Below are 25773 nucleotides of genomic sequence, written 5' to 3' on the forward strand. Positions count from 1 at the left end.
AATTCCCAAGCCACCTGAAGTACTTGTTTTTGCAAATTTGCCATGCAGAATAAGGAAGAATTAATTATCTTATAGGAAACTTTTTTTCTTTATAGTTTTGTTTGTTTGTTTTTGTTTTTGTTTTTTTTACCTGACTGTGTATTGTGTCATCCAGTAAGTGTTCTTTCTCATCTGGACTTCTCCCACATTTCATTAATTAACAAAGCAGCCTTTCTTTGTAGAGGTGAAAATCCAAATAGCAATTACTATAAATAACAGATGAGGTTAACAGCAACAATCAGAGTTAATCTTCCCCTTACAATTGTGTTTCCTACTTCTTACAACTGCAGTAGACAAATCACTGAACAGAGGAGTTTCTTAGGTGTCTTCTTCAGGTTGAATTTTTCTGTAAAACATCAGCAAAAACATTTTTCAAAAATAAGGTTGCAGGTGCACGTAATATTTTGTAACTGATCTTTCAAAAAATCCCTGTTGATCTGTAAATCTTCTGCTTTTAGAAATAGCACAAAAATTGAGCAGAAGGGTTATTCCTGTATCAAAGCTTATCTTCCATCCTCTCATAAATTTTCTTCCATGGCTGTAAACTATATACTGACAACAGTAATAATAAGTTTTGAGAATTTCAGTTCACACATACAAAGAAGCTTGCAAAATTACTCTCCTAATAATATTTCTACTTTCTCTAGCTCCATAACTCTCTCACATTTCTAGCTTTACTGGAAACACTGCAACTGCACAGAACAACTGAGTTTACCCTAGTCTAAGGCTTCTAAAGCTCAGCAGAAATTGCCATTTATAGCTTGTTGGCAGACTCATGCTTCCAGGCACGCAGTCATGAAAACAGAGCAACAGTTTAGATGTTAACATTCATGTGGCATTTGGGAAGAATCAACAATGTGAATACTGGGACTTGAACACAAAATAGCTGAGAACAAGCACATGCAGACTGGGTGAACAGGAATGGAAAGCTATGGATGTTGGAAGAGAAATCAGAAAGTAGAAGCATAAGTAAGGAATTAACAATCACTGTGATGCTATGCAAGAGCAGAAAAAAATGGCCTGTAAATGTTCTATTGCATGGCAATGTGGAGCAATTGGAGTCTGATCTGCAGCAGTGCAGGATACAGATAGCTTCCAAATAGAGATGCATCACCAATATGCAACAAATATACATTATAAAAATATAAAAGCACTTGAAAGCAGCAGTGATTTAATCTGGATGTTCATATTTCGTGTATAATTTTGGCACTGGAAAATGAAATTTCTCAGTGCCTCACTTCCTCACTTGGAAAATGGGTTTAACAGGACTACTCAGTAACAGAATTCTGAAGGTTACTTCATTGCTGTACACAAAACACTCAGATATTACAGTGAAAACAATACTAAAGCTAATTAGGTACTTATTTTTTCTTTTAATACAAAATTTGGATAACAAACCTAAAGAGAATGAAGTACTGAATGATCGCTGATTTCATGATTACATAATGGATAATGTGTAAAATTATTCTAACATTTAAGGTTATATCACAGCAGACAAGGAAATGGGACCAAACTACACTGCAGACAAACACTATTAAAATTTTTGTTTTGTTTAAGAGCATGAAAACACTGTCACAGACAAGGATCTCCCTTGCTTGGCATGCTAGCATATTCTCAGCAAATAAAACAAGTATAATGTAATCATTTTTCCAGTATACTTTCCCCTTTTCTAGCAATTAACTAGCATTTTAATTTTAAAACCATCTAAAATCTTTCAAATGCTGGATTTCATGGTCTTAAATTCCTTTTTAACGTAGCTTGTTGTGTTATCATTTCTAAAGAACATAACCAGTATATTCAAGTTAGAAGTATTGCCATTTATAATGGCAGTAAAAGTGGTTAATGTCAAGCTCTAGTCCTCAGATTAATAGAATACCAGACAATGCCAGACAATGCCAGACAAAGTAGCCTGCCCTTTAATACGTTAATGAGTAGTGGCCAAAAGCAGAAAGAAAACATTCCAGCAACAGCATATGATAATTTAAAGTGTTTAAGAAATTTAGAGCAATTTACCCACAATCTAAGCAAGTAACTTTTAGGAAAAAAGTATGCTCTGTCTTCTACAATTCGTTACATACCACAATAATGAACTCTGCATTATTTGAGGAATTCTCAACACTTAGAAGAGTAGTGTGCTTGATTTTCAGTAAGGTAAGAAAAATAAAATAACCGATGTAATATTTAGTCTTTGAAGGCATCTTTAAATACAAAAGACACAGTAAAACACTTAGGAATACAATTTCTTCATAGCATATCCTGTGTATTTACTTCTGGAAAGTACAATTCTCATTAAATCTTTTAAAGCAGTATCTTTAAATTAGATTAATGTATGCTGTAGAAGAGTTATTATAAACACATTATTAACAGACTTTTACTTCAGTATTTTGGAAATGCATCTAAATATCTGAAAGCAGGTATTTATTTTTTTTTTAAGATGAAATATGCAATACAACATAAGGAGTTATTTGTATGACACTCTACCTGCATGTCTTTCTCTCTATATACACACATATAAGAGATCCGGCTAAGAATATACAAGATGGTCATACTGGTTTTGAAACTTTTGGTTTATACCAAATATAACAAAATATAATTTAATGAAATAGGATGCCAGGGAGAGGAATGGAAAACACTTAGACGCTTTGAAGATTGTATTATTTTATACAGTATATATAACCCACCAGTAGAAACTTCAAAAACAAAGACCTCAGAACTTTAGTTTAAAATAAAATTAGTAAGAAGTCACTAGTTCTTTTACTAAGTTTCTGATGTAACCATTGATAAAAGACTCAAAAATGCTGAGAAGCTAGAGCTACTAAACAATGTCTAATTCAGTAAGAAAAACTACCTGCTTTAGTGACCTGCTGACTTGTATTTTAATAGATGCATGAAATGTTAATCCTCAATGCTAAAAAATTTTATTTGACTCATCTAAAGCTGTTGAATGTTGTCATTTCCTCCTGAATATGCATTCTGAAGCATTATTTTCCTGTAATTACCTGTTCAAAGCAATTGAACTGAATTTAGACATAGAGCAACTATTTTTAAAAAGGCATTTGCTCACGTGTGTTGTTATGCAAAATGTTGACATTGAAGGTAAAGCAAAAAATGACACACATAAAATGAAACCTTTAAAAATATGAAATATTCTTTTCAGAAGTATCCGTAATAATTAGTAATAATATTACACATCCAAGCTTAAGCACAGAAAAACAAACAAATCACATCTATCTGATAGCTAGAGGGAGTTCACAAATTGGAGTGATTGTAGGGCGTGAAACAGCTATTGGATCCTCTTCCGAACAGGAACTGAAGCCCTGTAGTACAACCTTTGTAAAATAAGAAGAGAAGAGGTAGTGGAAATACAGGTTTAGTGTTACTAGTTTGGGGGAATGAAAAGAAGAAAAGTGAGAGAACACAAACTTTGGTCTGGAGAAGTCAGCTTGACTCAGATCCAATGCTTTTTCACTGCATCCTGTTGTTATCTTTCTTGTCCACACAAAAGCCTTAGAGTTGTATTGCCAATTGAAGCAACACTAAAATAAACAAATAAAAGCTTGTTTTCATCCTGATGTACCTTAATGCCACGTCTATCCAGAATCTACACAAACAATGCAATGTCAAGTTGTAATTGATATCCAGAGCGCAATGTGAAGTTGTAATTGATATACAGAGCTATGTTTCTTTCAGACTTTTGCAGTTTTTATAAGTTATGCTAGTCTCCTGCTTGTCCAGATAATGCCATGCAGTGATATCTTACATGTTGCAAAAGGGGAAAATCAGGATAAGCATAAAACCCCTTCCCTCAGTAGTCATGCTCTGATTTCTGACACATACTCCACTAGAGGGTTTAGACATCATTTTTCTTCTCTAATAAGGCTATGAAACATACCAGATCATTTAAAAACCTTTAATGCACAAAAAATTGTCTTAAGTTTTATTAGATATGTAGTTTCTCTATGTATTTTGCTGTAGAACATTATTTTTACCAGTTCTCAAACTGCTAAAGAAAGTCCAGATTCATGCCTTCGGGTGGATACAATCATACTTTTTCTTTCCTCCACTGTTTTAAAACCAGTGCTCTGATACAGTTTAGGTTCTATATAAATCAAGCTCTTCCAGTATTGAACCACATGAATGATGCAACCTTGCATTTGTAACATCATGAAAAGTTTACTTAATCTATCGATAACTTTTAATGAATTTAAATTGATTTTATTCGGGTGTTTTGTCTTTCCTGCCTGTTGAAAATACTACTCCTGTCTTTGGAAAATAGTTCTGACATACAGACTTGCATATCTGGATTTCCTGAGAATGAAATTACTTCTCAAGGATTTAAATATAAATCGCTATCTTTCGACATTCCAGATTTTCTCTATATCACATATATTTAAAATCATAAAAAGTGATTACGAAATTCCAGTTTTCCAACTGTCTCAGTTCTTTGAAAGAATACACAGAAGTATTAAAGCCGTATCACTTTGTTATACACCCACTGGATAGCTGCTTATCACAATGGTGATAGATTCCACTTCAACTACAAGTCCAGTATCAAACAATCCCTGCTATCAGCAACATTATTGTATAAGCATGCTTGATCTGCTTAACCACTCCATCTAATTGCTGACAGTAAAGTCTATATCTGCAGTACAGAAGTGAAGCAGATATAACTGACCTGCTTACAAGTAAATTCAATTTGAGTTCTGCTAAGAAACATTTTAAGTTTGTCCTATGGTATTTATTTCAGTCCTGTTTAGACAGCTACCACAACCCAATTGTTAAGAGTTCTATAGCAGAAGATTCCAAGAGAAGTCATGTGCGTACTTGGAGACATTACTAAAACCAGAAACATGTCAAATGGCAGGCGCACACAGATTATTGACAGATAAATTCTAAACTCCTGGGGGGAGAGACTTGCTAAAAAGTTACCATCTCCAGCTGCCCATTCCTGGAAATCAACAGGAAGGAATTTGTATTGGTATTTTGCCACTTCAGTTCAAAATGTGGCAATTTAATTTTAAGTGCTCATTGAACTAACCTACTGGACATAGCAGTGAAAAACACCTCACCACCCATTCTGCTACAGAGATTGTAACCTCCAGTTAATGAACGGTAGCACAAACTATGAGAGGACAGTAATGTCAAAACTCACGTACAAGCCACCTGTTAATAAGCTTAGTCATAATTTCTGACAGCTGACTGTAGTGATGTGACTGTATCAATGAGCCTTTGAAGGGTCTCCTCATTTTATAACTCTTTCCCGTTTTCATAGGAACCTTTCTTGGGTCCAAACAAATGTTTTCATTACCAACCATATCTATATAACTTCACAGCTTGCTTCTTCTGCAACTAATTCGCCCTCTTCCTTAGGTATGTGGTACTACAGCTAATATGTGTGTGATATTTTGAACCACCCTGACAGACCTAATTTTGCTATTTCTCTAGTAGGCAGTGCAACCACCCTCTATTAATCTAAATTGATGTGGTTGAACATGACATTTTTGTAGTTTTTACAGTTAATCTTTTCCTTAAACTGCACAATGTCACATTCTTATTAAATAGCTGTCTATTTAAAAACAAAAAAGTCAGCCACATTCAAATACTAGGACAGCCATGATGTGAAGATTTGTTTTTATCACATGTAGAGTTAGTATATATCTAAAAAATAGGGTTGACAGAAATTTTGTTTCAGCTGATTGCTTTCAAAAGACCAGTCTTGCAACTGTAACTAAAGCCTCTCTGCTGTCTTGAGGCCTGGACAGACCTCAGCTGTTTGAATTAATACTTTCTGGACTTATTAAACTATTTGGGATTTATAGAAAATCATTAATTATCTATGTGAGACCCTCAAACTACGTCATCCAGATGAGATGATTGTTGATTACTCCAAAGTGAAAAGTTTGCTTGAGATGATATATCTGAGTTGTGAATGTTTTTTGTCACCAACTTGAAATCCTTTCATAATTATTAAATTTTATTCTACACTAGGGTCTTTTATTTTTTCATTCACCTTTTAACTGTTTCTTTCTTTATTACAAGTGGCTTCTAAAAAAGTGAAATCATCAATTTCTTTTAACTTCATACCCACTTTCTTAATTTTTTTTTTTGACAAGTTTTCTTCTAGACTAAGTAAAAGTAGCTTCATTTGTCTCCTTTTTGTGTAAAGTATATTTTGGGTGCCTATGAATGGTATTAATAAAAGGAAACTACTAAGTCAATTTCATAACTTGGTAGGACTATGACACTACGAGCATATGTCCAGGGTCACTATAAGCTGACTCCCATGGCTAGTATTAATATCAGAAAGGTTTTTCCATCCACTAAAATTGGTATCAGTTAAATGACATCATCATGACAGAGCTATCAAAACATTCTTTTCCGCAAGCTGAGGCATGACAGTCTCTGCTTGGTGTTTTTACAGGAGATATAAAAATACTTGGTGATGAAGAACTTGTAACTGACTTAGGGAATGAGGTCAAACTAGAGTGAGGTGGATCAGTAGCACACATGCTTCTTGCCACAGAATGCAAAGCACACTGAAGAGTGAAAGCTTCAGCTAAACCAGTGATGCATGAGAGGACTTTACCTTACATGGCTGCATATGTCATGGAATGGGCACAAGCAAGTCTGCTAGGAGCCAAAAATGAACTGTGTTGGGTGCCAAAACATACTTGATTGGTTATGGAGACAAGAATATCTGGTCCCATCTCCCTGTGCAACTGGATGAGACACTGTTATAAAACATCAAGTTTGTTCTGAAATCAGAAATTTTAAATTACTGGACATTTTCTCGCTGAAGCACTAGGAACAGTAATGTAGGTGCAAGTGAAAATTTTTGTTTGGCTACCCTGGAATTCTCCATACTTTGTAGATCCATAATGAAAAAAATAGAGGTGAGAAGAAGGTTAGAAACAAAAACCCTTTGATGCAGTCCAGAAAGACTACTTTTAGTCACAGTCTTCCCACATCAGTTGTAAAAATGGCCCAGCCAGAAGATGTGGTAACTGAAAGGGGGCTTTTGCAACAGGGATGAAAATTCCACAGGCTGCTGCTCATGGCCACATTTACTCTAATATCTGATGACATTTATTTTAATCTTTATCTGCATACCGCTCTCTCTCAGAAGACTACCATCTTGAGCTGCTGACTGGGATCAATCCTCTAGAAGTGCTGATGCTACACAAAAAGAGCGCATGATTAATACATCAAAGAGTACATAAGAACACAATTCCAAAGTAGGATAATTCTGGGGAAGGGATGAACAAGCGATAGTTCTAAGTTTCAGATCTGCTCCCAATCCTCTCTCTGCATTTTATTCAATTATTTTATAATGAAAAATTGAGAAATTTCTTGAAACAAGAACAGCCTGAGCACTGCCAAGACTTAGCTGCTTTGCTGGTCAGGACCTTAGTACAGTGCTCAGATATACTGGCCACCTTACAGCATTGCATCTTGGAAATGGTCTCCCAAACATTTCCTTCTCTCCCAGATTCTATACATTTGTTTTAGTAATCGTGGTACTTGATCCATTCAGACTTGCACAGCTTATGTTGCTGATGCTAACTTCTGATAGTAATATTATGCCACTAGGGATTTTATATTTTTCACAGAACAATTCATAACTTACCAACAAAGAGCTATTATGAATAAACCTCTTCTCTTCTTCCTTAACACCTGCCTTCATCCTTCCAAAATTTTTCCTCTCTTTTGATTTTGATCTCTTTCCTCTCTTTTTTTTTTTTTTTTGATCACAGAAAAGCTACAGATGGCTTCTTTGTTCTGAAAGAGTAATACATTGGTCCTTGCATAAGCAACACGATTTGTCTTCCCCTGCATACTGTGCTTATAAGTGACATTTAATTAAAGGTTCTCTTAAAATACATTCAAAACAACACGAACAACAGCCATATTTATTTGTCTTAAGAACACGGAGCTAACATGAGTTTGGCTAGATCTTTTGATTTCAACTTGCTTTGGTTACTTGACCAATGCTTTAGAAATTTTACTAATTTACTCCTACAGTTTCTGCCTGTCTCCTACAGCTTTCTGCAACAGCAGAGTTGTCTAATATCGAATATCTATTCTCACTACAGGAAGGATATTGAGGTGCTGGAGCATGTCCAGAGAAAGGGAACGAAGCTGGTGAGGGGTCTGGAGAACAAGTCTTATGAGGAGCAGCTGAGGGAGCTGGGGTTTTTCAGCCTGGAGAAGAGGAGGCTCAGGGGCGACCTTATCGCTCTCTACAGGTACCTTAAAGGAGGCTGTAGCGAGGTGGGGGTTGGTCTATTCTCACATGCCTGTTGACAGGACGAGGAGGAATGGGCGTAAGGTATACCAGAGGAGGTTTAGGTTGGATATTAGGAAAAATTTCTTTACCAAAAGGGTTGTTAGGCATTGGAATAGGCTGCCCAAGGAAGTGGTTGAGTCACCATCCCTGGAGGTCTTTAAAAGACGTTTAGATGTAGAGCTTAGTGATAGGGTTTAGGGGAGGACTTGTTAGTGTTAGGTCAGAGGTTGGACTAGGTGATCTTGGAGGTCTCTTCCAACCTAACAGATTCTGTGTGATTCTGTAATGAAAAACTCTATATTGCAACTATAAGAACTAGAAACAAGAGCAAAAGCAATCAATCCCTTTGTGTTTAGGTATAAAAAAAGAATAGTGTTAATATTTGGAACTGTGTTTTCAATTGTAGCAGAGATTACGTTACTTCTGAAATGTTTAGTTTCCCCTGTTTGCAGTAAAAAATTCCTTTTTGCTTCTAAATCTTCAAATACCCTGGTGGAAAGTACCCACTTTCCAGTAACAGTTATCCAAGGTTTCAGTAACGCTTTATTTTAGACCATAGATCAAAAACCTTTACCTACCAACCTTATGTTTTGAATAGCAAATCAAAATATAAAACAATAATGAGTTAAAAACCTTTACACATGGAAGTCTCTGTGTTCCTCAAGCTCTTCTTGAATGTGAGAAACACACAGAATTACCAACTGCAAACCAGCAAAAAGTTTATCATCGGCACACTGCTAAAGAGCCCATCCTGTTTAGGCCTGCAACTGATTTCAGTATGGCAAACACACGGGACACACAGAAACCAACAGCATGTCCTCACAGATACCTTCACATCCTGAAGTTAAGAACAGAGCTAAACAAAGATGTGCAACAGATATTTCAGCTGGGTAGAAACACACAGCATTAGTACTATCTACTTTTTTTTTTCCTTCTATCCCCTATTTTTATCTGCAAAGATCTTATTTCTTCCCTGGATCTCAAACCTGACTCATGGCCAGTTACAGGGGAGGGAAAGAAACAGCACTGTAATATATACTTATTTCAGTCCATGCTTTTAGGCACCATGAGGCCTTGCACCTTTTTAGACCCCTGTATCTTAGCTCCTGTGCCTACTTCTTGCATTGATAGTGCTGGACTTGCAGTGTGGGAAGTGAAATAGAAGCGAACCACTGCTGACACCTGTTGTCCACCCTGAAGAATTTGTGTTAATCAAGCCTGGTCTACTTCATACAGTTAAATACACAGATACTGTTGTACAGGCTCTCTTAGAAACATTTCTCACCTAGGCTTACAGTACAAAACTAGAAGGGAGAGAAAATGACGTCAGCTGGAGTACACCCTCCGTCTCCCCAGTTCTCAGACTTGTAACCTCTCATGTCCATGGCACAGGACTGGGAACCCAGGAGGGGCCTGGGACGATGAGCCAGAAGCCACCCCACTACATAAGCTCATTTTTGCTAGCACAAATGCTAGACATTTCAAAGCGAAATGTCAACCCACCCACGAGAGCAGGGTGGAAAGCTAATGCGTGGGACCATGGAGCGCTTTGGTAAAGAGAAAAAATTCTAATGGTAAGATGGTTTATATACTAACATGTGCAATCAAGTGGCAAGTAATAAGTATACTGTAGGAAACAATGTAACGCATAGCAAGGTGAAGTGCTAGACTGAGCAAGATAGACAGCAAGTGAAAAAGAATCAAGCTTCACTTCGTGTTATTTCCATTTTATTAAAATAAAATTGACTTAGAATAAAACGCCAGAGCCCTGTGGGGACCCGGCTGTGACAGAACCGTGTGAGGGCGCCCCAACGGCTGCGCGCGGCGCCATTCCCTCCGCGGGCGCGAGCGCAGGCGCGCGGGAGAGGCGGGGCGAGGCGAGGCGCGGGGCGGTGCCGGCCGGCGGGGCGTGCTCTCGGCGGGGCCGCGCCTCTCCGTGCCGGCCGCGCGCCCCTTCCTCCGCGGCCCAAGCCAAGGCGCCGCCGCCGCCCGCCTCGTCCCAGGCCGGCGGAGCTGCCCCCTCACCCCACCCCCCCGCCCCGCTCACATCCCGAGCCTGAGCAGCGGCTGGAGCCCGGCGGGCCGAGCCGAGCCGAGCGGGGAGATGAACACGGTGCTGTCCCGGGCCAACTCGCTCTTCGCCTTCTCGCTGAGCGTGATGGCGGCTCTCACCTTCGGCTGCTTCATCACCACCGCCTTCAAGGAGCGCAGCGTGCCCGTCAGCATCGCTATCTCCCGGGTCACGCTGTGAGTGCGGGGGGCCGCTAACGGCGGGGGGGGGGGGTGTGGTGGTAACGGCCAGGGCACGGTAACGGCCGGCTGCGGGGCCTGCCCGCGCCCCTCTCTCCCCCTCGCCGTTAACGCCGGGCCGTGGGAGCAGCCCCGCTTCCTGCCCGCTGCCCCCTGCCGCGACCAATGAGGGAGCCCCACGACGGTGTCCGCCGCCTCCCGGCCCGGGCGGAGCTCGCGGGGGGCCGGGGCCTCAAGTGGCGGGCGGGGCCCGGGGCGGGCGGCCGGGGTCGGGCTGCGCCTAGGGGCGACCACCGGCAGCCTGCGGGTGCCTTGAGGCTGGGCCGTGGCTTACGCAGGGGGCTGGGTGTATGCCGGGAAGGCTCTGTGGGCTGCGGGGAGTTCATTGCACCGGAATTAACATATATATATACGTTTTAAATTACTAGTTCCCGCAGATGCTCCTTTCAGTAACATATTTTCCCTTTTTTTATGGGGTGTGGGCAAGTTGTGGAGCGGTAGGCTGACCCGGGTGGCTTGTCTTCCTGTGAAACCTACCAGGTGTGGAATATGTAACACGGCATCAAAAGCGCCTTGCCCACATGACACAAGGCAAACTTGTGCCAGCGGAACTGTCTTTTTCATTTTTTTTTTCAAAGGAAACTTTGTCACAGGAAGCTTGCATCAAGTTAAGCATGGGGTTGTAGTTTCACAAGCAATTGAGCTCCCGCCACTAAAAACTGAAGGCCTCAACTCGGGTTTCTGGTGGCGTGGTCCCTTACCAGATGGGACATGAGAATAGGGTGCGCTGGACACCTTTCTGAGCTGCTCTTACTCACTGTTGAGTCAAAATGTAGGTTTGTTTTCTTACCAGGTTTGGTTTTGGTTAGTGAGTTAAAGCAGCTGATGGAGGTTTGGAGCCACCCCAAGGCAAGAGGCAGGAGCGGATGGCTGGCAGCAGCCTTTGAAAGGCAAGATGAACACAATTAAAGAGTAGGAACTGCAGTCACCTTTTGGATTGGTTTAATACCTTAAGGAAACAAACCCATACTTATAGTGGATTGAGGGTTGCAAACAGCCAAAAACTGGCATGAAAAGAGAGTGTTCTGGTGAGCTTGACAGATGTGAGGTAGCATACTAATACCTAATCTGGATGAAATTTATACTGCCAGTCCCTTCAGTGATGCGCAGATCTGATATTAATGAAAAGAAGTTGTTTTTCTTGAACTTATAAGAAGTTCTGCAGGCCCCCAGTTTACGGCTTAATACTTAAAAAGGTGTTGATTTTTGCAAAGGGTTGGAAGTGTCTACCAAGTCTTAAAATGGTCAGTTTTGGTGGTATTTTTCTTGACTGCTGTTTCCAAAAGTTTTTTCACCGGCAACCTTTTTTTTTTTTTCCCCTCTGAGATTACTAAATGTAATTTTCATAAAATTATATTTTACTAATTTTCACAGTGGAATAAATGCAATTGATAAATTCATAATTACTGATACCTTTGTTACATGAGGAATTAGGGTTCATAGTTCATTGCCAGCCTGCTTAAGGTATTCTTGTCATAGATGGAGAGTTTGGTAAACTGATAAACTTTGATAATATGAAAATATCTGATGAGCCTCAGTGTTATTTTCCGGTTTCATTTTTTTAACGCGGTTTACTGTGGCAACGTTAGATATTTCTCAAACAGCAGATTTGTAATAAGGTTCCAAAACGGTATGGTTTTTGCAATGTAGAGAAAAGTAAGCATTTTCTTTCTACTGCTCCTTAATGACTATAGATGCCAAGGAGAATTTCTGTAAGTTGTGAGAACTGCAAACATAAACAAGGGTTTATCAGAACCTTTGGAGTGTCTTGTATGAGACTGAGCACTAGAGGCTTTTTATGTAAAGTCAATAAATATTATTGAAAATGGTTGCCAGCAGACAGCTATGCTGCTAGTTTTCCAATCAGGTTTATGTAGCTTGGGATGAGTAACGCATGCTTTGCTAAAAATGAGATGTAGTGTGGTTGAGGTACAGACAAATGCAGGTGTTTATTAACAGGCAAAAAAACCCACCTATAGGCCATTTGTATAAACTACATTGAATTCTCTGGGGGCAAGGCTTGTCATTTGAGACTGGGTCTCCAAACCTTCTGGAGGGCAGGCTTTATTTTATAATGTGGTTATATTTTAAACAAATATATTTAAAAGAAAGTAGTGGAAATGCATGAGGGAAGTATGCAATAAGAACAATGATTTATGTAAAGCGTGAGAGAGAAATAATGAGAGAAGATAATCTTGTGTTTTGTTTTATCTTAGCAAAAATGTGGAAGATTTCACTGGACCTAGAGAAAGAAGTGATCTGGGATTCGTCACATTTGACATTACTGCAGATATCCTTAATGGAAAAAGTGGTTTGAGAACATTTTGAATTGAGAACATGTTGACATTTATTTTTGTTACCGTATAATCTTCAGATATTCAGGACTTGAGGAAAACCAGCAATTTGTCTTAAAATCTAAATTTAAAGCAGCGAAAAATAGTATTTTACATAGCTAGGGCATGAAAATAGAACCTGGAGTAGTTGTTATGTAAATGACACTGGGCGAGATGTTTTCTCTCCTTTTTTATACCTACTTTTAAAATATGGTTCTGTAGGGAAGTGCAGTGCATCTAATAATGGGAAGTGCATTTTAATGCCAAGACATTATTAGCGTTAAGTGACGGTTGTATTGGTGGTTTGAGGTGTGAATTAATTGTAGGGTTTACATAACACATCGTTTGGACTGTCATACAGAATCTAGGAACTCCAGTGCAACTTTCAAATTTGCTGTGAAGCTTTTAAAATTCTGGCCACGTAATAGTTGTATACAAGGACCTGTCTTCCTCTAAAAAGACATTGCATTCCTTTACTTTCTCAGATGTTAAACTGTCAAATCTTTATTGTTTAGTAATGTGAAATTCACTGGGAAGTGTATGAGGTACTACAAAACTTACCACATTAATTTTTGACCTCTTTCTCATTACTGATACCTTTGGGCAACTTTTCATTTTGTATTTTCCTTCTTGACTTCCCTGTTAGTCTGCTTTTATTGGGAAGAGAGAGTGGTTCGTGGGTGTTCTTTGTTTTTGTTTGGGGTAGATTTTTTGAAGATAGAAGGGAATCATTCTTAGGATTTAGGATCTTGGTATTAAAATACTATTTTTCTGCAGAAATCAGTACCGAATATAAGGCATCATGCTTTACCTCAGGTGATTACACTAAGCCTTGCTTTGAATCTGGGCTTCAAGAGATTCCTGGGATTTTTTCCCATCTGCTGTTTTTTGTCACTGTGTTAGACAGGACATAGGTTTCCTCTGTGCTTCAGTTTCCCTGTTTTGGAGAATGATACACTGTGTAAGCAACCGAAACAAATACAATTCCTGAATGAACGTGAAAGCTGGATAAACAGGTTAATCAGATCTTTGCAGGTATTTGTTGCATGGGAGTGAGAGGGATTAGTTTTATCATCTGGAAGCAGGAGAGGAAAACTCCTTACAATGAGTTTTTTTTTTTTCTCTGGAATTCTTATAGGTATTAAAACCAGAGACTGAAATTATTCTAAAGTTGATGAAATAGTATACAGCGTATTTTGGAACGGAACAGGGCGAGTCAGAACAGGACCTCTGGAAGAAATGTTATTATTCAAGGATTAGTCTGCAGTGTGTGGATGTTAAAGATTTCATGTTTTATTAATTTTGTTTAATGGTAGAAGTAGTTTTAAATTTAATTATAAAAATCCTGAATTAATCTTTCATGCTTGGCGTAAATAAATTTTCCAGTGTGTAGAGTTGTAAAATACAACTTTCTGATAGTTTTCTTTGGATGAAATCTGTAAAAAGATATTGGTGCATTGGCTGTCTTAACTAATGGATGCGAGTTGTTAGTCCTAGTGAGAATTAAATAAAATGACTGTTAGAAGAAAAACCTAGGGAAAGGAAAGGGGAGGAGGCGATTCTCAAAAGCTCTCTTGGGTGTGCTTAATAAATACATGGCTCCCTTTAGCAATTATTCTGGAGATCTCTCGTATGGGATTCCTTTATCTTGTTTGTTGTTCTGAGTAGATGACTAAAATATTCAAGTGAAATAGCTCCAGCTATTCTTGTGGAAACAGCACTTAATTATGTCATTCTTTCATTTCTTGCCTTTTGTTGAATTAGAGGCTTAAAAACGTGGTTCAGACTTGGGGTGAGTGGGGAAAAAAAAAAGAAAAAATGTTCTGGATAAGTGGAGAATACTGGAGATCTGTTCTGGATACTGGAGAATAGAATAAAAGAGATGACATCTTTGTAGGTTGGAGGAATAGAAGGTTACAGTTAATCTTTATCCTCAATTAAGAGGTATCAGCAGTCACACATGGTGTGTTTTATTGCTAAATAAACAACAGACAAGTATTGAGAATATCAGCTTTATTATACCGATGGTCTCAAATGGCAGTTGTCAGTTCTTCACCATCAATCAAAATCTGGGTAGAGTTTTGTTACAGTCTAATAAACTGACTTTGTAGTAGGTAGGTAATTTGATAATTCCTGATGTCCCTTGCAATATGATAGATTCCAATCTACTGACTTCTCTAATGTTATCAGCTCTTTGAGCTCTCTACACTCTGTGAATTTTGTTTGGTTAATGCTATTATATCTTGATCCACAGTTGGATACCAGTGTTCTTTGATAGTATAAATAATAGTTTTGAAGGTATTTGCTGAAAAATCCTGTCTTGCATATTATATTTAAGATTTTACAATAGATTTTTTTTAATTTTATAACTAGCAATAGATTATAGTTACTGATTTGTAATGTTAAATATGGAACTCTTAAATCATTAGAGGAAATAGCTGTTAGGTTTTTTTTTTTTTTTTTTGTCTGATTAATGAACCCTATTGCTTTAAAGTGATGGAAGTATATGTTAGAACTCCTGGAAATGTTCCGATTTACAAATAAGATGAGGTATGTTGAAATGTAAGAACTCACTGTAATTATCATAGTCTAGTTAGATCTAGTAAAAATAAAACAAGATTATGAAAGTACAATATGGTGTTTTCCTTAACGTGCATACATCTGCAGAGTATATTTGACTGGAATGTTAAACAATTGTTTCTATATTTGTCTGCAGAATATTCAACAAAAAACAATGTAAGTATGAAAAAGAAAGTTGAAGTTATTACCCATTTTGTACTGCAACTATTTTTAACATTCCGAAGTTCTGCTGGGAAGAGTTAAGGCACCAGTATTTCCTACTGGCTTGGACTGTTTTCACTGGCGTTTATGGTTATTATTTTCTTGACAGTTTAACTGCAGGCTTGGAAGTTCAAAAGCTGATGAAACTTAACTTGCTATGTGTCTAGCAAACAGTGAAAAATGTAACACCTGCGTCGCTGTTCACTTAGAATGGTGGAATGTGGCATTTTCACCTGTTTGTGCTGTCTGTTTTACTTTTCCCTAACTTTGCAGTTGACTGCTGTTAGAGATATAGGGGCCTTTGGTTTGGCCAGATGTAGTGAGTCTTTTGTTCTTCGGTTACATAAATGTTTGCCCAGATCAGCTACTGTAGCCTCATTTGTTATCTCATCCGATTTCTCAAAATAATTGGTCTTGTTTCATCCTTTAAATTGGTTGCTACTGGTGCTTCACTTTGGATAGCTTTTTTCCACTGGTTTGAAAGGAACTGTGTAGAACAGCCTATGGAAGTTAACTTTAATCAACTACCATATGGTAACACTGAATGCTGGTTTAATCTAGTATAGTTATATTGAAAGGATATAGTGAAGGCTTTTTTATCTGGCTACATAAAACTATTTTTACACTATTTTTTTTTTAATATGCTAGTTGTTTTATAAATGCTGGTGGGTTTTTAGGTATTTTTATTAGAGACCGGAACTTCATTGTTTTGCTTCGTCTTTTAGTTTTGGTTGCGTTTTGTTTTGTTTTGTTTTTTTAACTTAAATCACCAGCTCTCATAAATATTGAGAAATATTTTGTCTAAATTGGGCTGTATGGCGCTAAACAAGACTGTAAGGATACCCATGTATCATTCTTACTATGCGACTACTTAGAAGAGCAGTATTTCAAATACTTCAGAATGTGGATCCATCTTTTAATGTGTCGATACAACTCTTTGAATTATGCTTGCAATTCATGCAGAGATTTTTTCCATTGAAGTCAGTAAGAATGTTAAGTACCTGGACAGTGTAGCTCTATTTGTCTTTTGTTTGAGAGAAAGTCTAAATGCCACCTTAGATTAGAAACAAGTTTTGCAATTGAAAAGGAACACCCATCATACTTTGTAAGTCTTTGAAATCTTCAGACTTTTTAAAATAGCATTGTCATGTCGTATCAAGCTGTTCTTTGTTGTTCTGTTTATTGTGCTGCATTTCAGTGTGTAGTAGTACTAGTTTTCCCATCGGTCAATCATTTTTATTAAGTTAGTTGTATGAATTGGAAATGTAATTCCAAGGTTTTTAGGTGGATAATGCCTTGAAAATTCAGTGACTGGAAGTGCTTTGGTAAGTTACCTTGCTGACTTAATCATAATTTTTTTAGGCTCTGAACCAAGTGGTCCTTTGGGACAAGATCATGTTGAGAGGAGATAATCCAAGACTGTTCTTAAAAGACATGAAGTCGAAGTACTTTTTCTTTGATGATGGAAATGGTCTCAAGTAAGTAAATCCTATTTTTTTTTTAACCCTGACATCTTGATTTTTTTGCATTTTTTATGTATTTGTATTGCTGTGTTAAGGTAACTATATTCTATCAGTCTATTGTGTCTTCATAGTTTAAGTGTTGGGATACCATGTATCCCAAGATCGTCATCTGCTTCTGTAGACTAGAAAACAAACTGCTTCCAATATTCTTGTTGGTCTGTAGAACTGGTTCTGTGCTGCCCTAAATTCTAAAGGAGTTGAATAATAGTAACAAATAAAAATAAAACCAAAAAGAGTCTTATCCAGAAAATAGATAATATTTCATGAAGTAACTACATGAAATCAAAAAGCCTGTTGTTTCTGGACCAGGAAGACTATTTGTATCCCAAATAAATTAATGTTAGTATTTGTTAATTAAAGTAGTTAACTTCAGTACTTATGCTGATGTTCTTTTGTTGCTTTTGCAGGGGAAACAGGAACGTCACTTTGACTCTCTCCTGGAATGTTGTACCAAATGCCGGCATTCTACCTCTTGTGACAGGGTCAGGACATGTGTCTGTACCTTTCCCAGATACCTATGAAACAACAAAAAGTTATTAAATTATAATACTGAAGCAACATATTTTTATACTTGTATATTGTGAATAAATTTTATTGCAATTTCTTCTCACATCCCATGCCACCCTCCAGTGAAAGGTACTTAATTTCCTCAGGTCTAACAGCATAGGAAAAGGAAATAAAAGTTCAATTTTTTTTATTAATAAAACATTGAAGCTGAAACTTAAAGGAAAGGTAAATTATGAAGTAATGGTTTTGGGGGGAAAACTGAGGAATTTTTTTTTTCTTGGCCATCTGGGTATAAATCTATCTTTCTTTTAAATAAACATTTTTACGCCAGAAACTAGTCTTACTGTTTTTTTGAGGTACTGTGATAGTTATTTTGTCTGTATAGAACTCAAATACATTGACTGGAATGAAATTTCTGTGAGTGCCTGGAAGTTTAGTTTTAGAACATTTCTGCTAAATGCATGCTTGGCACGTTGCAGTGAGGTAACCTTGGCCCTTTCTAGGACTGCCAAGAGCTATTTTGAAAAATGATAGATCATTGTAGTCAGACTATAGGTCTTGTTTTGAGTGTCATTGATGTAGCGCATTTGCAATTCTGTATTATAAAGTATTTTAATAACTTTATAATACAGATAATGCAGCTATTCTTATTGGAAGAATAAAAATAAATCTCAGTGTGATAAGCTTAAGTCAATAAGGGAAATAGAAGCTTTATTTGAACATTTTTGTTAATTTTTATTGGGATCTGCTCAGCAAGAAAAATGAGCACACTGGTTCTGAAGAGGACTGGGACAACTAATATTAGAGGGGCCCTTCATAGCAAGGAACGAGACAGATGTTCTCCAAAACAGTCTGGGAAAACATCTAAGAAATATGAGATTTCCTATGGGAACAGAAATTTAGGCAGATTTACTAGCTTATATGAGTGTAAGGGTACCTGTAAGCCCACCTGGACTTTTATCAACCACGAAAGATAGTGAGTAGCAGTTTCAGGCACAACCTCTGCCGCAACAGTTGTGGCCTCTCACTGGTACATGCACATCCTGCTCTGCGTCCTTCCACAGCTGTGGGCACAAATGCTGAGAGGACAGAAAGAAAAACACGGGGTATCAGGATTGTCTTTTGGCAATAAAGGTGGTTTATACTGATCAAATAGTGTTTCTTGCTCATCAGGTATCCAAGAGAAAGAGCGCTTGCCATTGTTGCCTTCCTGACATGGTTACTAATGTCATGTGTATATTCAAACAATGTACGGTGTAAATTAATTTATTGCCAAACAGGAAATGTTCTGGATGCGTTGGAGATTTTCAAAAAGAGCAAATAATCTGAAATTAAAGAAATTTTTTACTACTGTAAATCATGGAAAAATGATTAGAAGGGCATTGTGTCAAACATCTAGAGGTATAGATGCAAAACATTGAAAACTGAAAAAAGACCAATAGATAGTGGTTCACCAATAGATGAACACAGAATTATGTCTAGATAGAAAAATGGATGTTGACTTCAATTTGCTTGACTTTTTAAGCAATGCTGAAACTGGAAGACTGAAATCAAAAAGACTTGTACCGTGTGCAATATTTAGACAAGCTACGTGGATCTAAAATTGCATGTAAATGCTGCCTCTTACCAGTAAGGTGATCTGTGATGAGACGGCTGCAAGTAGGGAGAAACTTCCCATAGGAGAGGCTGTCTTTGACAAGCCTGCCGTTCTATAGCATTAATTTAATTCTGAAAGATGTAATGTCCATCATCAGAAAGGAAATGAAATACTCTAGAAGGAGATAATTGATCTTTGACCCTAAAACTGTACTAATTAGATCTTGTTCTTTGTCTCCATCTGCTTTTTTTCACCACCAGGGGGAGGAGGGAGGCCTGACTAAAGGGGGCCATGACATTTTTACATTTTTTAAAAATTGCTGAACTGGAGACATTAAGTGAAGTGTTCAGCACTTTCGTATGTTTCCTAAGATGGCTTATGTGGTTATTTTAATACTCTGCAATTGTAGTCATGCTTTATAAAGCAGCTGATTGCTAAATGTGACGCTTTTTAGCTAAAGAAAAGAAAAAAAAATGGAAGGCTGTTAGGTGGAATTCTGTTCTTCTAGTGTTCCATATTGAGAGTTTGCTGAAGGTCATAGTATGGTATTGTTGATTTGGGGTACAGATACCATCCCTCAGAGCTACTGTTGGAGTAGGGGACCCTGGAATGGCTTGGAGCACTGTCAGTCTGGAGGGGATTCAGTTCATGGCTGGAGTGATCTTAGATCCTCTCTAACGCAAACCAAAATTCAACAGAGAGGTTGGATGTGTTGTTCTGCGATCTCACCTTTAATTTTACGCTGCAGAAGCTATATTGCTGTAATTTAACAAGCCAGCTAATTGCACCTGCTGACATTAGGACACTATTTGCATACAATTACTACAGGATTCATTTCTGCAGAAAATGCTGTTTTGGGTATCAATGGGACCTAAAAAAAAAAAAGAGGAAGTTGGAGCCACAAATAACACAGTGCAAATAGTACATTCCAGGTAAAGGGTAGCTACTAAGTGGGGCTTATTTCTTCTGGTCCATAGAGGGACTACAGATGACCCCTGGGTATGAGGACAGATGAACAGTGATGTGTTCTGTTACGACTTTCAGGGAAAGCGGTGTTTGTACTGAAAATAACACCCTTTTAAAAAGCAGAAAAAGCAAAACCAAAGCAGGAAAGAACTAATGAGCGTACCTCCTGGATTTAAGGTAAAAAGTAGTGTGACAGGGTACTTTCACAATATTTCCACCACTGGAAATGACTTAACTTTTGTTTGCTGCTTTTGGCTGCAAGGGAAAGTGGTCTCCTCCTTTGCTGGGAGCTGACCCAAGAGCTGGCTGATCTTGAAGAGACCAGCTTGCTCTTTAAAAAGGAACTTTTAATATTTATGAAGTATCCCCAACTGACTATTTACTTGGACTATAAGTAGGTATATTCTCTGTTGACATAACAATCATAGAGCTCTTAAAAAAAAAATAATCCAGAAACTGCTTTGTCTTTTAACAAGCAAACATTTTGGTTTTGAAGTGTGAAAAATAAAAACTATTTTTACAGTGCTATTTTAGGACAATTTTTCATTTGTACCCACCATGCTTAAATGAATTTTACTTCTCTGAACTAGTGCTGTATTCCACAGATTAGCATAATCAGCACTCTGAGATACATCCTGTTTTTAACATGCTTTGATATAAAATCTGTTAAAAAAAAAAAAACTATTATAGAGAATTTAATACAGTCATAGAGAAGAAAAAGAAGTCTTTTTAAAGATAATTGGGCAAAATAGTGGGGGGATTTTTTCCTTTTAGTTTTGTTTTTAATTGAGAAATAAGTGTTGGTTGGTTGGTTTATCCACAGATTATTTTCCTGAAATGTTTACTGAAACTTATTTCTTGTGGCTTGGCATTCAACCACATCACTGTATGCCTTTGGCAGCACTTGTCCAATGAATGTAAAGGCTGTCTATGAAAGAGATGTTTTAACTTCAGAGACAAGGACCCACAGTCAGAAAACATTGGAGAGAAATCTGCCTTTGTTTCTGAAAAATGGTATATTCCTGCCAGCAGACAGTAGCAGAATTTTGAGATACCAGAATTGTAACTTCAAGCATGATGCCTGCAGCTTTTCTAGCCTTTTTAGGTCATTGCAGTGTTTGAGGTAAGCACTTGTTGGGGCTGAAGAAGAAACCACCACTCCTGAGTTTATGCTCAAGTTCTCAGAGGCAAGAACTTGGGTTTGTCCTGAGGGAAAGGTCACCATAGATGAAAACTTAAATGGCACAGTAAGTGCTTGCTCAGCCACCAAGAGGAACAGGATGCTCCCTGTTCCCTTCTTGGTTCAGGGAGTAAGGAGGCAAATTCCTCAGTTGGTCTCTTCAAGGCCTTTCAAAAAGCCAAATGACTACAGTATTTTGTTGTGATAATTCTCGAACCATTTCTAAAAAGAACCCTTTTTAGGGAAACAAATGGCCTGTGGTTCATCTTGTCTCTTCTGATGCATCTTATAAAAAGAAGCAACTAGCAGCTGATTGTTCTCTTAGATGCATTACTAACTAAATAACACTGGTTTATGTAGCGATGTGTACAAAATATCTATTCCCAAGCAACCAATTTACTTAATGTGAAAGTGCTTGAAACCCCTTTGTAGGAAATTTAAACCAAACCCACACCCAATGCATTTCAGATAGCAATTTACTGAGGTGCTGGAGACAGTTCTTGTCTAAGGCCAAAAAAAAAGTGAACTCTTGCAGTAGCTTGGATTTCTATTTAATGATTAGAGCATGCAGCATGAAACGGAAAGCACTATGTGCATGAAAGGAAAATAACTATTTAGAATATCTATTTAAACCTCTACTGCCCTGCACGTACAGTCTTATTTATGGATCCGCAGTATAGATACTGAAAATAGAAGGACATGTAGAATATAAATTAGTAGTCATTGTTTACTTTTTTTAATAACTTCCTTCTGAACAATGAAGATAAAGCTGGTTGTTAAATTGCTTAACAGCCAGATTCAAATAGAGTTCCTGCATTATTTTTGGATTACATACAGAAAATATTATCTCTCTAGAAAGGATTTTAAAGGACGTTTTGCAGAGGCAGTTCTATAAAATGAAAAAAAAATGATAACAAAAATTGCAGGAGCAATTGCATTCTGAATTTGTCTCAGAAACTACATAAAAAGTAAATATTTGAAACTCTTTTGAATTGGAAGGATGCTATTCCAGTTTATATGGCTTCTTCATTTTGGAAGAAATTTGTGCTTCCAGCTGCATTTCCTGATGTTTTTCTGAACCTGCACTTTCTTAGAGAGATGAAGTTATGTTAAAGTAGGCATACCATTGTTAAGCTTTCTTATCCCCTTAATATAGTGTTAAACTAATAGTCCTTTTACACAAAATAATATTTAGCTTATCCACAAAAAAATAATTTGTTTTTATTTACCTGGATGGATAACTAGATCCTTTTCTTTCTCTCTCTTTTTTTTTTTTTTTTAATTTTACTCCAACATTGTTGCATTTCTGATATCTAATAGGTGATAGAGGAAATAGTGAAATTCTAATTCCTCTACGTATAAAGTATTAAGGAACAACAACAACAGAAAACAACTACACTCTGAATCAGTCTAACATTATCCAGAATTAAAAGACATTTGATTTAAAAAAAATAAAAATGGAGCCAACTGTAGCGTTAAGAAGAAATTTCAAAACTCAGAAGTAGTCAAAGCCATTTAACCATTTAACCTCGTGTCCTTTCCTCCCTCCCCCAGGCTCCATGCTGATGAGGCCCACCAAAGCCACCTGTAACTCTCAGGTGTGGTGTAATCAGCTGCATGCCCAGGTTAGCAGTGCCCCAGGCTGCCAGTACTGAAAAAATAGCTCATACTCCTTAAAATCACAACTGTTAGAAATTGATTAGAAAGAATGTGTTTATTCCCAGCACTAGAGGCTGGTGAGAGTGAACAAGCATTTTTGTAATTTTGAGACATATTTATATTATGTCCTTAACATTGGTAACAGTAATTGTCATATATTTTGCAGTGGTAATTCCAAGTCTTTTACAATAATTATCTGTACTTATTTCCACAGACAGGCTGGCATTCTGAAGCCATATCAGCACTGCTTTTGCAAGTGACCATCTCAAAATTACCATGAAGCCCTTTCTAGAATAGTCTCTGGTGTGCGACCAACCTCCTGCAATATTTGCACCACCTGGCTTCACAGGTGCTTGCTGGGTGTAATTACCTAGGGGTAACTGATGAGGGCTCCCTTCGCAGAACCAGGCTTTGGACAGCACGTGTAGGCTTTTGCTTCTGTGGTGCTACAGGGAGAACAGGTATGGTCTTATTAATTTTATCTAACACCTTGCTCAGGGGTTTCTTCTTGTTGTTAGAGAGGTGGTGTTGTTCTGTTGTTTGTTCTTTTCCAAGTGGTAGCTATGGTCTTGGGTGTTTGTTCTGGGGGGTGAAGGAGGTGGGTTTGGCATGCAGGAGAGGTTTCAGAGTGAAGTGATGTAAGCTACTATGAGAAAAATTAGTTTGTATGTGGCTATAGAAGATTGGGAAATGAATATGGGACTTCATTGTAAGAAATATTTCTCGTTAAGAATGACTTGTATTAGATGTAATGAAGTAGTTGACAAGTCAGGAAGAGAGAAGAGTTTTTTTTCATGTAAGGTAGCAATTGAAGATGGAACTCGTTTAACTGTGGTTGGGAAGCCACAGTGATGAGGTTGGTTGTGGCTGCTTAAGTGTGTTTTTCACCACCACCACCCCCCTCTTTATTTCTGAAAGGTAATTTCTTTCTTTTACTATATATTGTTGGAATCACAGTGAGACATATTAAGGGACACTCATGCTTGCAGTCTGGTTGTATATGTGGCAATGTCCAATGCTGGTATTCCTCTCTCTTTAGGATTTCTATTTATTTACTTAATTATTTTACATTTGTAAATGTTAAGATTCATTGGTAAAGTGACTTGTAAAACTTAAAAGTGTTATTAAATTACTTTAAATTATAGATTTCATCAGATATGTTATCTGAGTTTCCTGTAAGGAGTATCTGATTTCTCAAGTTCTGATCCACTTCCAGATGACAAATGAACTTTGCTTCATTATAAACTCTCAGTATTCTCAAGTCTCCTAAATAGAGTATCTTATCAGAACTTGTCTTTTCAAAGGTGATCAAAAACAACAGAGTTTGTGTATTTACTCATAGTAGCATCCCTAGAAACAGTGAAGACTATCAGGCTATCCTGACTGAAATAAAACTTTTGACCCTGCCTTCTGTGATATTAATGAGTCATGGAGGAAAAGATCATTAAAGGGGAAAATACCTGAAGATAAGTGTAAAACTATTTGGAAGATAGTACAAAAGTAGTAACTACAAGGGTTTCACTATCGAACTAGAAGACTACAATGGGCTTTGTGTTTTAAAGGACTTTTTTCCTCTTCTGAAACTTGTGTTACTCGCTACTCATTAACAGTAGGGATGATAGAATAGGAATTATGCATTCAGAGATTATGCTAAGAGTAGAAAGTTGTAATTGTTCTGAGAGCAAAAGTAGTTAGTAGATCATATTAAATAAATCTTATGTGTTTTTCTCTAGAAAACTTACAGGTGGGTTACTTTGTAAGTGCTTTAAGTGCTTTTTGACAATGGACTCTAACTCAACTTGAAGTGCAGAAGAGGAATTCATTTTTTTTTTTTATGGGGGGGGTGTTTTTGTTTTATTTTTACAAAATGTTTAAGAGTACCTTGAGTTGTAGGTCTTGACATACATAATACTTTACTGTATGTGGGAAGAAAAATAAGTGTCACATCTCCTCAGAGTAGATGGTGGTAGAATGTGTTTTCTTAAAATATTTGTTTGAATATTTAGTCTTAACTTTCCCCCTCACCCATTAAGAAGAACTTTCCAAAGTTATCACACATTTTCTAGGAAGGTATCTCTCCAGAACTCTTTCTGAAAATAACTTATGCCAATATCTATCTGGGATGATTTCTCTCCAGAACTCTTTCTGAAAATAACTTATGCCAATATCTATCTGGGATGATTTCTATCTAATGGTTCTTGCCTCTGGGAAAAGTGATGATGTAGATTAAATCGTTCCATTGAGAGTACCCAACTTTTGTGCTTCTCTCATGGGTTTTGATAAAGACGGCGTTCCCTACCCATATTGCACTGTGTAAGCCATTGATGTGGGCACCAGCATCCCACTTCTACCCTGAGATGAGTGTAGCAATGGGAGTGTAGCAGTTGAAGCCATGTCTTCCTTGTCATGATGGTAGGGCAGCAATTTGTTTATGCATCTAAAGGTTTCAGAGGGAAAGACTGTATGGTTACAAGTTAGCATTTATACAATCTTATTAATGTAAATGAAACTACCCCAACTGACCTGAGCATATGAATTGATCCTCCAGGTAGTATATTCATGTTCACAGAGCAAGGATTCCAGGTAACTCT

General features: G+C 37.5%; 2 protein-coding genes across 2 annotated transcripts in view; one reads left to right on the top strand and one right to left on the bottom strand.

Moving 5' to 3' along the window:
- Nucleotides 1–400, bottom strand: part of ASB5 (ankyrin repeat and SOCS box containing 5) — a 28365-nt gene extending 27965 nt beyond the window's left edge. Inside the window, exon 1 of the mRNA XM_013190348.3 lies at nucleotides 131–400. The gene's annotated coding sequence lies outside the window, so the exon portion shown is untranslated. The remainder of the gene's footprint in view (nucleotides 1–130) is intronic.
- Nucleotides 401–10109: 9709 nt separating this feature from the next.
- On the top strand, nucleotides 10110–17835 carry SPCS3 (signal peptidase complex subunit 3). Its single transcript, XM_066996179.1, has 5 exons — nucleotides 10110–10573; nucleotides 12853–12926; nucleotides 15629–15705; nucleotides 17113–17228; nucleotides 17681–17835. The coding sequence occupies exons 1-5, from the start codon at nucleotides 10431–10433 to the stop codon at nucleotides 17811–17813; spliced, it is 543 nt and encodes a 180-aa protein (XP_066852280.1). The 5' UTR covers nucleotides 10110–10430; the 3' UTR covers nucleotides 17814–17835.
- The last annotated feature ends 7938 nt before the right edge of the window (nucleotides 17836–25773 follow it).

This window comes from Anser cygnoides, chromosome 4, assembly GCF_040182565.1.
Source record: "Anser cygnoides isolate HZ-2024a breed goose chromosome 4, Taihu_goose_T2T_genome, whole genome shotgun sequence".
Taxonomy (NCBI): Eukaryota; Metazoa; Chordata; class Aves; order Anseriformes; family Anatidae; genus Anser; species Anser cygnoides.

Excerpts from the sequence above, each read along its gene's own strand:
- SPCS3 (XM_066996179.1), top strand. The coding sequence starts at position 10,431 with ATGAACACGGTGCTGTCCCGGGCCAACTCGCTCTTCGCCTTCTCGCTG. Across the intron at positions 10,574-12,852 it reads GCTATCTCCCGGGTCACGCT|CAAAAATGTGGAAGATTTCA; the intron begins GTGAGTGCGGGG and ends GTTTTATCTTAG. Across the intron at positions 12,927-15,628 it reads CACATTTGACATTACTGCAG|ATCTGCAGAGTATATTTGAC; the intron begins ATATCCTTAATG and ends TAACGTGCATAC.